At 38.5% G+C, this 14,529-nt stretch overlaps 3 protein-coding genes across 8 annotated transcripts in view; 2 read left to right on the top strand and 1 right to left on the bottom strand.

The window, feature by feature from the left end:
* The first annotated feature begins 1,154 nt into the window (after window positions 1-1,154).
* Window positions 1,155-7,188, top strand: LOC121890138 (prostaglandin reductase 1-like). Its single transcript, XM_042402422.1, has 9 exons — window positions 1,155-1,249; window positions 1,850-1,978; window positions 2,142-2,187; window positions 2,293-2,352; window positions 4,365-4,532; window positions 5,264-5,537; window positions 5,738-5,843; window positions 6,138-6,256; window positions 6,416-7,188. The coding sequence occupies exons 2-9, from the start codon at window positions 1,873-1,875 to the stop codon at window positions 6,524-6,526; spliced, it is 990 nt and encodes a 329-aa protein (XP_042258356.1). The 5' UTR covers window positions 1,155-1,249; window positions 1,850-1,872; the 3' UTR covers window positions 6,527-7,188.
* The window catches only part of svep1 (sushi, von Willebrand factor type A, EGF and pentraxin domain containing 1), a 118,341-nt gene continuing 108,281 nt past the window's right edge, over window positions 4,470-14,529 (bottom strand). For 4 of the 6 annotated variants that reach the window (XM_042402407.1, XM_042402406.1, XM_042402408.1 and 1 more), the window contains one exon: window positions 4,470-4,553. In XM_042402407.1, the coding sequence (XP_042258341.1) occupies window positions 4,517-4,553 (37 nt within the window). In that variant the 3' untranslated portion in view covers window positions 4,470-4,516. Of the gene's footprint in view, window positions 4,554-13,678; window positions 14,399-14,529 lie in introns of those variants that run through there. The other 2 variants (XR_006093707.1, XM_042402409.1) reach the window with 1 other exon arrangement.
* On the top strand, window positions 9,306-13,845 carry txn (thioredoxin). The gene is made up of 5 exons (XM_042402427.1): window positions 9,306-9,412; window positions 11,228-11,332; window positions 11,818-11,883; window positions 13,181-13,246; window positions 13,401-13,845. The coding sequence occupies exons 1-5, from the start codon at window positions 9,389-9,391 to the stop codon at window positions 13,464-13,466; spliced, it is 327 nt and encodes a 108-aa protein (XP_042258361.1). The 5' UTR covers window positions 9,306-9,388; the 3' UTR covers window positions 13,467-13,845.

Below are 14,529 nucleotides of genomic sequence, written 5' to 3'. Positions count from 1 at the left end.
GTATGAAATGAACACAAGTGCATATTTACTTGACAAGCAGTGTAAGGTCCATTGATCCAGATCTCCTAACAATGTCACAGAGTTATAGGCGTATCCATTTGCTGCGATGACAGAGAACCTTTCGGTTCAGATCAGGCTGTGTCTCTGGTGACTGTAAAGAAAATATGCACAACCAAATGAGATTACTGGCACTCATCGATACAGATCAGCTGAACTGAAACTATGTACTCACCCAGTGTGCTATCCTCATCCTGGAGCCATCAGACCTGGAGGATTAGATGCCTGAGTGAAGGCCACTGCTGAGGGTCAGAGGTGATGATGAGAAGGCTGAGCAGGTATCTGGTGTTTTTGTAGCTCCAACTGCAGCTACTTCATCCTGCTGTCTGTGACTTCTTTTACCAAGAAAACATCGTGCACAGCCGTGTTTCCTGTTTATCGGACAAAGCTGGCGTTGTTTATCTGAATCAGTTTATCTATCTGACCACATCAGAGACAATAATGCTACTGTGGTTTACTGTCAGTCACAAATACAGAAGACATAGCATTACGGTCATTTGTTGTTCGTTGTTGTCATTTCCAATTAATATTACCAATGCTATCACGTGGAGAGATTGTCAACAACGTGACGTTATGACAATGACAACACTGTCTCTTAAAGTTCACCCGGTACCACAGCGGAGAAACAGCTGAATACATGTCAGGAACAAACTTACTGAAGGCCAGCAGATGAATATCAACTCGAACAAAGAAAAGTCTTGCGAGTTTCAGTCACCACAAACAGAAAAAGACACGAATATCTCATATTTTGGCTGAAGTTTTCAGCGAAGTTAGTCCTAAACTCTGAATCACTGCTTCTGCTGCCTTAACTTCCGCCGTTCCGGATCGTTCTGGCCCACCTTAACTCCTGACTACAATAAACTTTGTCAGCTGTGTCCAGGTAAGGCATTTAGTGTTATTATCTTACCAATAACACCCAAACTAGTAAACTGCCACTTGAATTAGAGTGATTTTTTTGCCGGTTAGCTGCCCGCCAAACTTTCCAAACGGACATTACGTCGGTAGTTAAGAACAACGTGACGTCCTGCGTCATACGCTGAGGGTTGCGCCAAATGATTCGACCAATCAGATTTAGTTATCGAAGCTTGTCTCCCGCCTCTCTCTCCTCCCACGCTTCATCACGCTACCACAAGCTTCTTCTCTCCTCACAGTGAGATCACAACTTCTGCCATTTCTCTGTGAACGACAACTGGTAAGTCATATGTATAAAGCTGATCGGGCTGAATGTGTGATAACATGCTAAAATGAGCAAGATTATGTGCTATTTTAAGGGAAGAGGCATCAGCAAAACATAAGTCAGACTGGTAGTCCACAGCAGGTGGTTCACTTATCACTTTTGATCTTCTATCTTTAATCTAGCTTTTATCTAAATTAAACATTAACCTGTGTTATCTTACTGGTAGTTGATTCAATATTATTGCATTCTATTAATGTACTCCGTCTTCTTGTAACCGGAATAGGAACAGTATCCTTGCATTGTTTTGCAGAAACCAGACGTCTGCTCATTGATGTGGTTAAGCTATACAGTCTGAAAAGACACTCGACTTGCTTCTTCATGTTTTTAAATGCATGTGTACGCGTGTGCGTGTGCGGGCATATTGTGTAATACATTCCACTTAAATTACTGTTTTACATTCACTGTAACAGGGTTATCATTGTGAGTACTCAGTGTTTAACTTTCCCTTGAAATGACATCATTACTAACATGTCTCATATTTTGCACAGTACTGGGCAAGGCATTGTTGTATGTTTCTATGAATTTGATATCAAAAGACTGCTCCGTCTCTCACAGCTGCCCCAGACAACAAAGAAATCATGGTTCAAGCAAAGTCATGGATCCTGACCAAATACTTTGATGGCTTCCCAAAGGATAGCAACTTTGAGCTGAAGGTGGAGGAGCTCCCTGAGCCCAAAGACGGAGGTAAGACGAGAGGTGGACATGCTATTTGTTTGTCTTCATTTAGTGTTAAACATTAAACACCACAAGCACTTATGAATGAGTCAGTATTTACTTGACTTAGTCACATACAGACGAGGAAAACCTGTCGTTTAATTGTACTTGCTGATGTCTCTTTGTGTTTCAGAGGTACTTTTGGAAGCAGTGTTTCTCAGCGTTGACCCGTACATGAGGTGGGTAAAAAGGAAGATCATGCATCTGAAAAATATTCTGAATTATTACAGGAAACACCAAAAATACATATTAAACGTATTGTAATGCACTGTTTGTTTCACTAGGCCGTTCAGTTCTGTTCGCATGAAAGAAGGAGATGTGATGATTGGAACTCAAGTGGCCAAGTAAGAAACAAACACATACACACACAGAAATGTCTTTTATATGTCATGATGTACTGCGCATGCCGGATGTTTACTGAAACAGAACTAGGCCCGCACCTGCAGTTAATTACCTCAGCCTTTGATTCACAATGTCTCAAGAGTGAAAACAATCTAAATGTTTTTGGCCGACAGTTCAGACGCAAATGTTTCAGCCAGAATGTTTTTTGCTGATAAACATGCAGAACAAATTACTCGGTGACCAAACTTTCCTAAGAACATCAAACTTCTCTTTTTCAAGCCCACATGTTTGTATTTTCTTTCCTTTGTGGCGAACCAAACTCATCTACCGCATGGTTTGAGATCATTCAGTTGTCCAGGAGACCATAACAAATCTAAAGAACATAAATACAAACGTAGGAGTAAGAATCTTGTGTTGTGAGTGTTTGCTGTTCTACATATGGTTTTAGCCAGCAGTAGTAGCAAGCTCTGAAGTAGCTCAGTGACTCCATGGACTGAATTTGCAACAGGTGAGAGATGCTGATGAACCCCAAAGTCTGAGACTATCACTTTTTTTATTTCATTCATTGGTTCATTCATTCATCCATTCATTCAACCTTGATTTAAGCTCAAAGATCATTGAGGACATGCCCTCATTTACAATAATGTCCAGTGTACAAAACAGAATAATTACACACAAAAAAACAACAAATGAGAAAACAAACAAACAATAACAGAACATGACCAACGCTGATTAAAAAGTTACATTCAAGAGCGTAGTAGTTTGTAATCATGATTTTAAATGGACCTATAGGTACAATTGTGTCAGGTTTCAATGTGTGTTGCAAAGTGTTCCAGGTGTGTGCAGCACAGAAACTGAAAGCAGTTTTCCCAAATTCAGTGTTTGCATGCAGGACCTTGAGCATTAACCAATCACCTGAACAAGTTAAATAATGACTAAAGGACCAGTTCAATAAGGAAGTGATATATGATGGCAAGTTGCCATTAAGGCTTTATAAAGAAATAGGAACCAATCCCTGTCATGTGTTACTGTTACAGATGTCCACCCAACCTTTTCATACAAGAGACAGTGATGTGCACAGGGATTAAAGCAAGAAAAGATTTGTGAGCCTGAAAAGTTGTCCAGGAGGAAATGTGTACAATGTATTTAACTAAGTATTATATGAATTTAAAACTGCTCTATTCCCGAATTCAGGCATGGTGCCTGAGAACTTTAACCCCTGAGTGTGGAATAACTCACCAGTAATAAATCTTAGGGGTGGAGTGATGAACTGAATCTAGGGGTGTAAGAGTGGAGGCAGAGGCATGTCTATAGATAACATCACTATAATCCAAAACAGACTAGAAGACAGCCTCAATTATCCACTTTCTACTGAACATAGGAAAATTAGCTTTGTTTCTGTACAAATATCCAATTTTTAGTCTCAGCTTGTTGACAAGTGTGTCATTGTGAAATTTAAAAGTTTGATATAAGATATTTATACTCTAAGACCCTCTCAATACTACTACTAATATACTGTCCATTTGGGTAGTAATATGCAAACTATTCTCCACAATATCTCTTGCTCTAGCGAATAGAATATATTTAGTCTTGTTTGAATTCAGAACTATTTTCACGTTAAATATTGTATCTTGCCATAAGTCAGAGGCTTGTTGTAGGATTTCAGTGGCTGAGGGTGCAGCATCAGCAAAGCAATACAGAACTGTATCATCGGCATAAAGATGACATTACAGTTTGTTATAAAGGATGTAATATTGTTAATATAAATTGTGAACAAGATAGGACCCAGTATTGAACCTTGTGGAACCCCCTTTGAAAGTGGTAAAAATACATGATCATTTCCCTAGATCACACATTGCTGTCTATGAGATATTTATTCCTGAAACCCTTTACAGGATATATAATCAAAACTAATATCCCATAGCCTCTGTAGGAGCATAGCATGATCATCAGTGTCAAATGCTTTTGTGTGACAAAATACCTTTTTTCGGTCATGTTGTTTTGTTTTCTGCAGAGTGATCCAAAGTAAGAACCCAGCATTTCCCGTGGGAAGCCATGTTGTTGGTCGTTGTGGCTGGAGAACACACACAGTCTGTGATGGAAAAGACCTCATTCCCATCATGCCTGACTGGCCTCAAGATGTCTCGTTGTCCCTGGCTCTGGGCACTATCGGCATGCCGGGGTAAGGCAGATGTTGCTTTGCCTGTATGGGTAGTCATAAAAGGCAGAGGAGTTATATTCAGCAGCTAGATTCCAGGATTAAAAACGTATTTTCTCATAAACAAAGTAATGTGACTGGTCGTTTCAGCATTTACAAGAATTGGATGGATGTGAATCTGCCTGAACTGAATAATCAGCACAAAACAAATGGCAAATTTGCTGCAATCTGATTAAAAAAATTGTGGTTCACCAAGTAATAATCAGAGATGCAAAACTGCAAACATAGCAACTTTAGAAGATACAGGAAGTCAGCTACGAGTGCTAAATAGCAGTGGTGTAAACCCTACTTGGGTTGGGTCAAAAGTAGAACACTGGTACGCCTTGGCTACTCCCATGTGTGAACTATTATCTATGTAAAGACAAACAATAGAGTCAACCTCTGTTCAGGGTTGTGTTGCTGCTTCCTGTAAATGTTTCAGACCAGGAATAGGTAAAGAATAGTTGTATTGGCAGCTTAGCAGAACAGCTCAGTGTTGTCTTCCTTTGACAAAATAAACAGATAAGGCTCCAGATGTTTTGTCTTGCTCGTGGGTTGAAATCACCTAATAAGCACTGATTAGCGCTCTGGAAGCAGTTACAAAGAGTTTATATTAAGAAGGTCAAAGAGGCTGCCCTGTGGGACTGGAGTTAAAACACACATCCTTGTAGTTTTCAACTTTTCAAAGTTGGATTTGACTCTCTTTTTCTCTTCAGACTGACAGCTCTGTTGGGGATAGAGGAAGTCCTGGGACTCCAGGCAGGTGAGACCCTGCTGGTAAATGCGGCAGCAGGAGCAGTGGGCTCTGTGGTGGGCCAGATTGCCAAGATCAAAGGCTGTAAGGTGGTGGGTTCAGCAGGGTCCGATGCAAAGGTGGCTTACCTCAAAGAGCTGGGCTTCGATGAGGCCTTCAACTACAAAACTGTCAGTTCCCTGGAGGAGGCGCTGAAGAAGGCTTCTCCAGAGGGATACGACTGCTACTTTGAAAATGTAAGTGGTAGTGGTGTAGTTCCAAGCTTGGAAAGTGTCTTTGTTTGGTTGTTAGCTCTTACTTGTGCTCTGTTTTTAGTTTTTCATATTTCCCTTTGGCAAAAATGGGTAATTGACCATTTAAACCAGTGTGAGGTAAATATTTAAAACTCTTTTTAAAATACTTTTCAAAATTGGTTTAACTGACACTTTGATTGCAGGTGGGAGGCCCTTTCTCGAGTGTTGCCTTACAACAGATGAAGAACTTTGGAAGAATAGCCGTTTGTGGAAGTATTTCTACGTACAATGACACCACACCCCAAACTGGTACGTAGCTTCCTTCTTTCATTCAGTTTAGTCATTTAAAAGGAAGCAAATCGTTCTGGTTTAACTTGATACCTGCTTGTTAAAAGAATAAACTTAAGACTGAGAGTAGAGAAGTTATTCACCCTCTCACTTCCCATGGTTGTAATTTTATGTGTTTTTCACTAGAGGGCGACATTGTGTTACCAACTTGCTAGAAGACATACACAAACAGACTCTTACCTTAACAGAAATGGCTTGCTTGAAATATCCTTGAAAGTTACTTGATCTTTTTCTTCGACCATCTTGCTCTCTCAGGCCCGTACCCCCACCTGACCATGATCTTTAAGCAGCTTAAGATGGAGGGTTTCATGCAGAGCAGGTGGGAGCATAAACACCCTCAGTCCCTCAAAAGGCTGATTGGATGGTTGAAAGAGGTTAGTGACGGAAAACACAATTTGTCATCATGTTGGATGTCTAAATTATTGTCCATGTTTTTGCTTAAGATTAAAACCCTAGTAGGGCTTTAGTCATGGATGTTTCCTGTGTTCTTTATGTTCAAAGTCATTTCTTTGTTTTTTTGGTTGCATCTGCAGGGCAAACTGCAGTGTCGGGAGCACATCACAAAAGGCTTTGAAAACATGCCGGCTGGTTTTATGGGGATGCTGAAGGGAGAAAACATCGGCAAGGCTATCATCGCAGTCTGATGTGGAACACAGGATGAATTAAAAACGATCAGTATTATTAACAACCGCTACATTATCACAGATTTTATACATGAAGGACAATAGATACCTACAACTAACCAAGATGATGCCCATGTAGCTTATTAGTGTGACCTTGTAATCACAAATTGTAGCTACAAGCAGCAATAAGGTGACCAGGCTCCAGCAATTTAGTCATGAAGTGCAAAAATGTAATAACACCGTTTACCATTAGTTTAGGAAACCATTCATTCTATCAAAATTTAGAAAATTTAGATGATCTGTATGGTTTGTGTGAAACTAACCTATTCTGCTAGGTTTGATGGATTTTCATTCAAGGTCAGGCACATTTTTATCTCAAATACATTTTAAAAATGAAGACAAAATACAATTGACAATTTTCTTAAAAAAGAAAAAAAAACTTGTGTACATTTTTGGGAGACATAGCAAGGCAGTTTTAGTAAGAAAGAAGGAAAGAAAAAATAACTACTAGGATGACAAAAGACTGTTATGCCAGTGAGTATCTGGATGGGAGGTGCAGCTCTGCTGCTGATACTTTCATACATTATTAACTGTAACTGTAACAGTAACACAATTATTCATGGTACTTGTATTTAGTGGGAGCTTTTGTATGGGTAATAAAGTTTTTTTTTCTTGTCTTACAATCTTGTTTAATGTCTTTCACTTGGTTTGGACTTCATACTGCAGACTGAGTGTCTTTACAGCATTAATCTGGTATATACATGTCCTGCACTTGAGGCCTGAGGAAAAGAGAAAAAACCTATTGAAGATGCGTGCTCCTTTCAGTCCTTTATTGAGTGGAGACCAGATAATAGAGCAGGCGCTTAGCCTCCCGCAGCCAAGTGGAGCTTTTTGTTTGATCAGGAAATAGACCGTATTTTTAGACTGATCTGAATTTCATATGGTTTTGGTGATGCTGAGAGCATCAATTCAGTGGTTACAGAGGAAGCTGGTAGTAGTACAGTAGAACAGCACAAGGTTCAACCACTGTGGAAGTGTAAGAGTCTGTGTAACTTACAGAAATTTGATGTTTGTTGTTTTTTTTAAATGCCATATGGTGCTGTTGAGCAGAGGCCATAATAGCTTGATGCTCAAGTAACAAACAAACAAACAAATTCCCCCAAATTAAGAAAATGAACAAGTACAGCCTTTTCAGTACTACTTCATATTTGTGAGTCTGGGAATTAAACCATTTTACCAGTCTCAGAGGGACATAATTTGGATGTAAAATAATTACAGGTCTATGTGAATATTTAAGCTTTTACTTTCGAGTGTATATCAAGTGCAGGGAAGGCTAAGACACGTGTCATCTGCTGGTTTGGGGTTTTAGGAGGGCAGGGCACCCCATCTGGGCCACAGTGGCACTATTTCAGGATTTTTGTCTAGTATGCAAATGTTAATGCTTCTACACCAAAGTGGCCAAGATTTACTGTTGAGAACTAAGTAATCCTTAAATTTAGTATCAGGAAATTTGATTCTTGAAATGTATAAGAATAAAAAGACTAAGTCAGATTACATGATCAATTTTATGAATTCAACTGGATGTAAATGCAACATAAAATAATCTAATTTTGTTGAAAAATGTCAAAACATGCCCATGAAACATATACGTTAAATCTATAAGTTAAGGGCCATCAGAGCAGAATAGATGTTTGAAAATAGATAAAACAACAAAATGATCAAACTGTGAGGAAAACTGAAAAAACTACGCTGGTGACGTAATGACGACAAGTCACGTAATTGACGTTGAGCTGCGCTTTCTCCGTCATTTACGGTAAACCCAGAATTTGTCAAGTCATTGTGACTTGAATTAGTTTTATCTCTTTCCCTGCGGTTAATGATTAAAAAATACTATATATGACATAGATAAACTACTTAATAACAAATTGGTCATAAAATATAGTAATAATCCGTTAGATCTCATATGGGTACTGTATGGTCAGTATTTTTGGTGCAAATATAAGCTAAGCCTTATCTCTATATTGACAGCTGATTGATCCAAACGATTTCAAAAATATGTAAAACTGTAGAGAACTTGACAGGAAAACATACATTTACAATGTTATATTGGTGCAACATTTAGTTTGGTTGCTGTATGAAAAAATGGCAGAAATAACATAACTTCCGGGACACCCTTCAAAATAAGCGTCCGTATTATGGAACGCTGAAATACTTAAAGGACGCGTTCACAATTTTTCACGTCTGTCTTAAAACAGGTGTCCATATGAACACTGAAAGATGTTTTCCTCACTGTAATAATTCCTCCTGTTCATTCTGGCTATTAAAAGATCCCCTTCAAATGTGCTTTCATTGTACGTGATGGGGGACAAAATCCACAGTGTGTCCATGCAATCATTTTGTGCAAAAATTCATTTAAAAGTATATCAGAAGCTTCTATGAGGCTTCAATAGTCTGAGTTAATCATTTCAAGTGCCATATTTCTGCCACATTTACAGCATCAAATTACCTCTTTGTGTTTCCTTATTGAGCTGTGGTGGAAGTATAGTAACAAAAGAGGGACTCTGGCACTAAAAAGACTGTAACATTGAAAGATATCTACTTGATTTGACTCATTTGGACGGCTGAAGCTTCATAGTAGCTTCAGATAAAGTTTCAAATACATTTTTTGCACAGAAGGAGGACTGTGAATTTTTGTCCCTCATCACTTGTCCCAAAAGTGAAATGAGTTTTTGTATTTTAGAAGCACAACACAATAACTTCCGCTGTAATTTTGTTGAGCTTGACAGGCCGTAATAAAATGCAGCGTGGCTTCTGAAAAAAAGGGCATTCCCATTACCCGCCGCGCGTCGTCCACAGTGAAGCACATCTTCTTCAGCAGTCACCATGGTTCGCGAAGTGGAAAGTCTGGTAAGTTGTAACTTGTTTATTTAGCTGCTTTCATCGTCTACCGTTTTTTAGAAGCCGCCATTGTTGTCAGTTAGTAGATGTTTTTAGTGTGTTAACGGTTGGCGCCGTCTTGCTGCCAACGGCCGGTTGTAGCTAGGTTAAGCGCTCGTTCTCTCCTCTCGTGACTCATTCTCCACACTAGGGCTTTGTTTTCCAGTGTTTTCTATCTTGTTCACTTAGACGGACACTTGCACAAAATTAGCTCACGATAATCTTGAGATAATACTCAAGAGTGAAGCTTCAGGTCCGCTTAACGCGCCCGGTTGTCCGTCAGCCTACCTCACCATGTGTGCGGAATCTGGACATTGCCATCTTTTGTAGCTCGGCGGGTAGCTTGCTGAAGAAATGCTTGTTGGACTGGATGCCTCGATACTTCATAATATTAACGCATTATTAGTTGTGAATGTGGCTGTATTGTGTGTTAAGGGTGAAAACAACTTGTAGCTAACGCCAGCACCGCTGCATCATGTTGGACTTACAGCGGGCCAGAGCAGGCCTTTCCCGGGCCGCTGGATGTTTCAGGATCGGTGGGTGGGGGGACCGGATAGGAATGTAACGTCAATATTTTTATACTATAAAACACTTCATAATACTCAGTTTTACTCTGGTAAAACACAGGTATGATTAGCTGGAAAACAAGTCGAGTAACACGTCGGGTAGTTAATGAATGAAATGTTACGGAATTATGCAGTTTTACGGATATGCATACATTATTTATCAATATTATTATCGTTATGTATTGATCTAATTACCTCTTAACATGTGTGACGTTTTAGATCAACCTACACCCTCTATGCTTATGCTGCGTTCACGGTACATGGACTTGATGGGTGGTAGAAAAGGGGGAAAGAGTTCCATGTTATTAGTAATAACAATAACTTCATTTATATAGCACCTAAAGAGCTTTCAAAGTGCTTTGGCAGACAAAATTAAAGCAGTAATACTCAAAAAGACGTAAAAACATAGCAGAGAAAGAAAAAAAAAGGTTTAGAAGACAGTAAAATGATATCACATGAAAGCAAGTCTATAAAAATGGGTTTGCAAGCGTCATCTGAAGAAGGTTGTATGATAACTGAGTTGCTTGTGTGAGGGTTTTAAAAAGACTGCATTTACAAAATTACAATTAATATACAGTACATTTGGGTTTAATTACAGTGAACGGCTGATGCATATCTGCTTGCCTTTTAGGCACCTCCTTATTAAGTGACAAAGTATGTATATATGGGAGCTTTCAGAAAAATCAGTTTAACTACAATACCTCTGATGTGACTTGAACGCGGCATTAGGTCCATGATGGAAAAATCCAACCCAAAAAAAAGTAAAGAGAAAGAGTAGGGACTCCTCTTTCAGGAGGCACAGGCGCGCTCTGTGTCTTATATACAGAGCAAACAAAAGCAGCAGTGTTTGAATTACAATATAGAGAAAATTACCTAAAATTTAGAATTATATAAATTGGCTGCTTTTGTTTGAAGCCTGTGTGAATGATATGGTGTAGTTGTATAATACTGAACTGTACTGAAGCTTTTTTTCCCCCTTAAACACACTGAAAGTATTTTACTGCTTTCAGATACAATGAAGAACATGTTTTAATTTGCAGTGACTGCAGCCATAACTGCAGATAATTATCATCATGAGACAAAACTGCTAGAAGCAATTATAAGCTGCTGTTACCGAGTTCAGGTTGGATAATCCTGTCACTACAAGATCAAAATCAAGCTACTGACATTATCTGTTTCTTGTTTTTTTTGTTTGTTTGTTTTTTTTAATTTTCTGTAGGATGACTTCAACAACATCTTGAAGGAAGCTGGAGACAAGCTGGTTGTGGTGGACTTCACAGCCACGTGGTGTGGCCCCTGTAAACAGATTGGACCAGAATTTGTGGTAAGTGGATAATTGACTTTTCAAACTCATAGTTGAAGGATTTTTTTTTTTTTTTTAAATTGGTTAGAAAAAGGAACACTGTTACATGAGCAAAGAAAGACCATCTTTTATCCATGGCATGTGTTTCTATGAAGGGAGGGAAAACATTAAGAACACAGAAAAACCTGAGACTGGATTGTGGGCACAAAGTAATCCTTTCTAAACTGGACTCAGTTTAAGCCAAGAAAATGTTTTTAGAGACAGTCCTGCTCACTTTCATAAGTCTGCAGATATGAGAGAGTAAGTTTATTTTCTGTAGTTGCAGCCTTTGTTAAACGTCTCTAGTACATCAAATGCAGATAATGTAAATTTTCTCCTTTTTTGTAAAATTTTAAATCAGGAATGCATCTAAATATATATATATATATATATATATATACACTCACTATCATGTACATCCTTTGTCTTTGTATCTCTTTAATGCTCACTGATCCACTGTCTTGCAGAAACTGTCAGAAAAACCTGAGAACAAGAACGTGATCTTCCTGAAGGTGGACGTGGACGAAGCTGAGGTAAAAACAATTTATCTGTAAATCTATTGGTCAGTTTTCTTCGGCCTAAATATCAGAGGTCAAAAAGTCAGTTCTGTATGTTTCACATCTCGTATAGGAAACCACTCTTATATTTTTAGCTTATGTCGAAGGGGGCGGCCATAATCATTAATACTCAAAGCAATGTGGACTATTTATGAAATCCATTTCACCAGGCCATGTGGAACACACAGCGGGCTCATGTGACCCAAGTGCAACATTTTTCTGCCTCAGTGCTACGACGTAGTGAAACGAGAACAAACCATGCTACCGTTACACATTAACAGCATTTGTTAAAGAGCTTTTGGTAGACTGATTCGTATTCATATTGGTTTATTGTAACCACATGTGGTAAACCCTCAAACACACAAAGAGACATAACAGCTCTGTTTACATATGTAGGGTAAGTTGGCTTTTGGCCAAACTCCAGGTAATATCTGATCTGTGCAGCTGTCAACATGAACCTTTGATACTCATTGATTCTTCCACTGTTGAGTCCTGCTCACACAGAACAATCTGTGAGGAAAACAGTGGAAAAAAGCAACTTGAATTGAAAGTGCTGTAATTCATAAGTGTGTAAATGAAGAAGGCACATTGCTCACAATCTTCTTGTAAAGGTATTTTGACCCATGTAAGCTTAGATAAGTTGGATCAGGCAGCTCAAGAAACATGTTTTTAGAGTTATCTGGAGAATTTTTCTGCACAAAACCTTGAATGGGTGTTTTGACATCAGTCAGCGTTCCAGACCTGGTCGGGTTTTACACAGCAACGTTTTCTAGATAATTTGGTAAACCATTTAAAGCTGCTGTAACTGTCACTATACAGTCAGTAATATTTGTGTATTTATGTTTAAACAAATAAAACTTGTAGGTTGGTTTACATTTCTGTACAAAACAGAAACTTATCAATTATTTAGTTCGGTCTTGTGGGAAACACAAGGCGGTGAGGATGGAGGGAGAGGCTCAGGTGTCCTGCTCATCCAACAACTCCCAGTAGTTTCCTGTTTTCCGTCCAGTATCTGGATGACTTCACCAGTGTGAAACAAGTCTGGCAGGATTCAAATATGCTCACATGTAAAACGCTGAAGTTACTCTACTGCGTACTTGAGATCATTTTCTGGCTTGAGTATATATTTTTTTGTTGTTGTTTGTTTTTTTTAATATTCACCTTTTTTCACATTATCTCCAACTCTCGTCAGCATGACCAGTCCTCAGTTAAGGGTCTTACTACGGTTACGACTCGAGTCCATCTGATTGTTGTTCCCTTTGCTCTTTTTCAGGATGTGAGTTCACACTGCGGGATTAACTGCATGCCCACATTCCACTTTTACAAGAATGGACAGAAGGTAAGCTTTAGGCGTCGTGAAATTTTTAAAATGTTTTTATTTATATATGATTATCCAGCCATATTGTAAGAATCAATCACATAGTAATCACTTTTCTCTCCTGACTATAAAGGTATAATCATGTTTCTGATGCTTTTTTTTTTCTTTCTTTCAGGTGGATGAATTCTCTGGCGCTAACCTACAAACGCTGATTGCGAAAGTGGAATCATTGAGATCCTAACTTCCTACCGACCATCAACACACACCACCCCTGTCATTGTATAAACCACGACACCGCTGTCCCCCCCGCCCCCACCCCCTCCCCTCTGTACATGCTTAAGAAATTCCATCTCATTTAATGTACAATAACAAATCAGGTCTTCTTTTCCTCATCGGGAGATAATTTATTCCGCTCATGTTGGTGACATTAAGTCTGTCAATTCAGTGTCTGTACTGACTGTCTGAACAACTGGCTGAAATATGATTAAAACCCAAATGACCACTTTTAACTCTGTTTTATATGAGAAACTGATTTTTGCTCCTGACAAACCCCTGAACTTTTCTTTGTATGTTATGTTTTCACCAAGGTGGATTTAATAAATGAAGATGAGTTACAGAAACTTTGTGCTGTTGTGTTTTGAGTTTAATAATTTTGCCTCAAAGCAGCTGGATGATTGTTTTTTTTGTTTTAAATTGCATATTCTCATAAATTTATGTGAGCGTTACTGAAACAGTGAAGTGGGTTAAACCAAATATGACAATAAGAAAGATTTAAATTCGTATTTGAATGCAGCAAACACAACAGAAACATGACTTTAATGTTCAAAACCTTGCTGTGAAGAGAAAAGAATGAGGTGAAAAGGCATTTAATGGTATTTTATGCTTTAATAAAAATGTGAGAATAGTTTACACATATACATTGGACAATCACATCAATAGTTTTTACACATCGTACAAGTATATAGCAGCATATGTTTTAATACTGTTGATTCTCTATATGAAAAAATACAGCTTTATTTTACAAAATGGTTCTTGCTTTGCCTTTTGCTGAGAGATGAGAATGAATTGGTTTACAGGTGTGTCAGTTAACTATACAAGAATTCCCTTCATACGATGATTCACATGGAGCTGAGTGGAAACTTTTAGATGTGATAGTATCCTGATCTCCTTTTCCTGCCAAGAGAAGGAGGAAGAAACTGATCAGTTTTCATGTGTCAATATTCAGGCTTCGTCACATTTGAATTTAAGATTAACAGGCGTTATTTTAATTTTAATTTCATTTTAAGAGCAATGTTGCTACCTGT

This window comes from Thunnus maccoyii, chromosome 22 (genome assembly GCF_910596095.1).
Source record: "Thunnus maccoyii chromosome 22, fThuMac1.1, whole genome shotgun sequence".
Classification (NCBI taxonomy): domain Eukaryota; kingdom Metazoa; phylum Chordata; class Actinopteri; order Scombriformes; family Scombridae; genus Thunnus; species Thunnus maccoyii.
The sequence above is the reverse complement of the archived record's forward strand: the minus strand, read 5'-3'. Positions and strand labels throughout refer to the sequence as shown.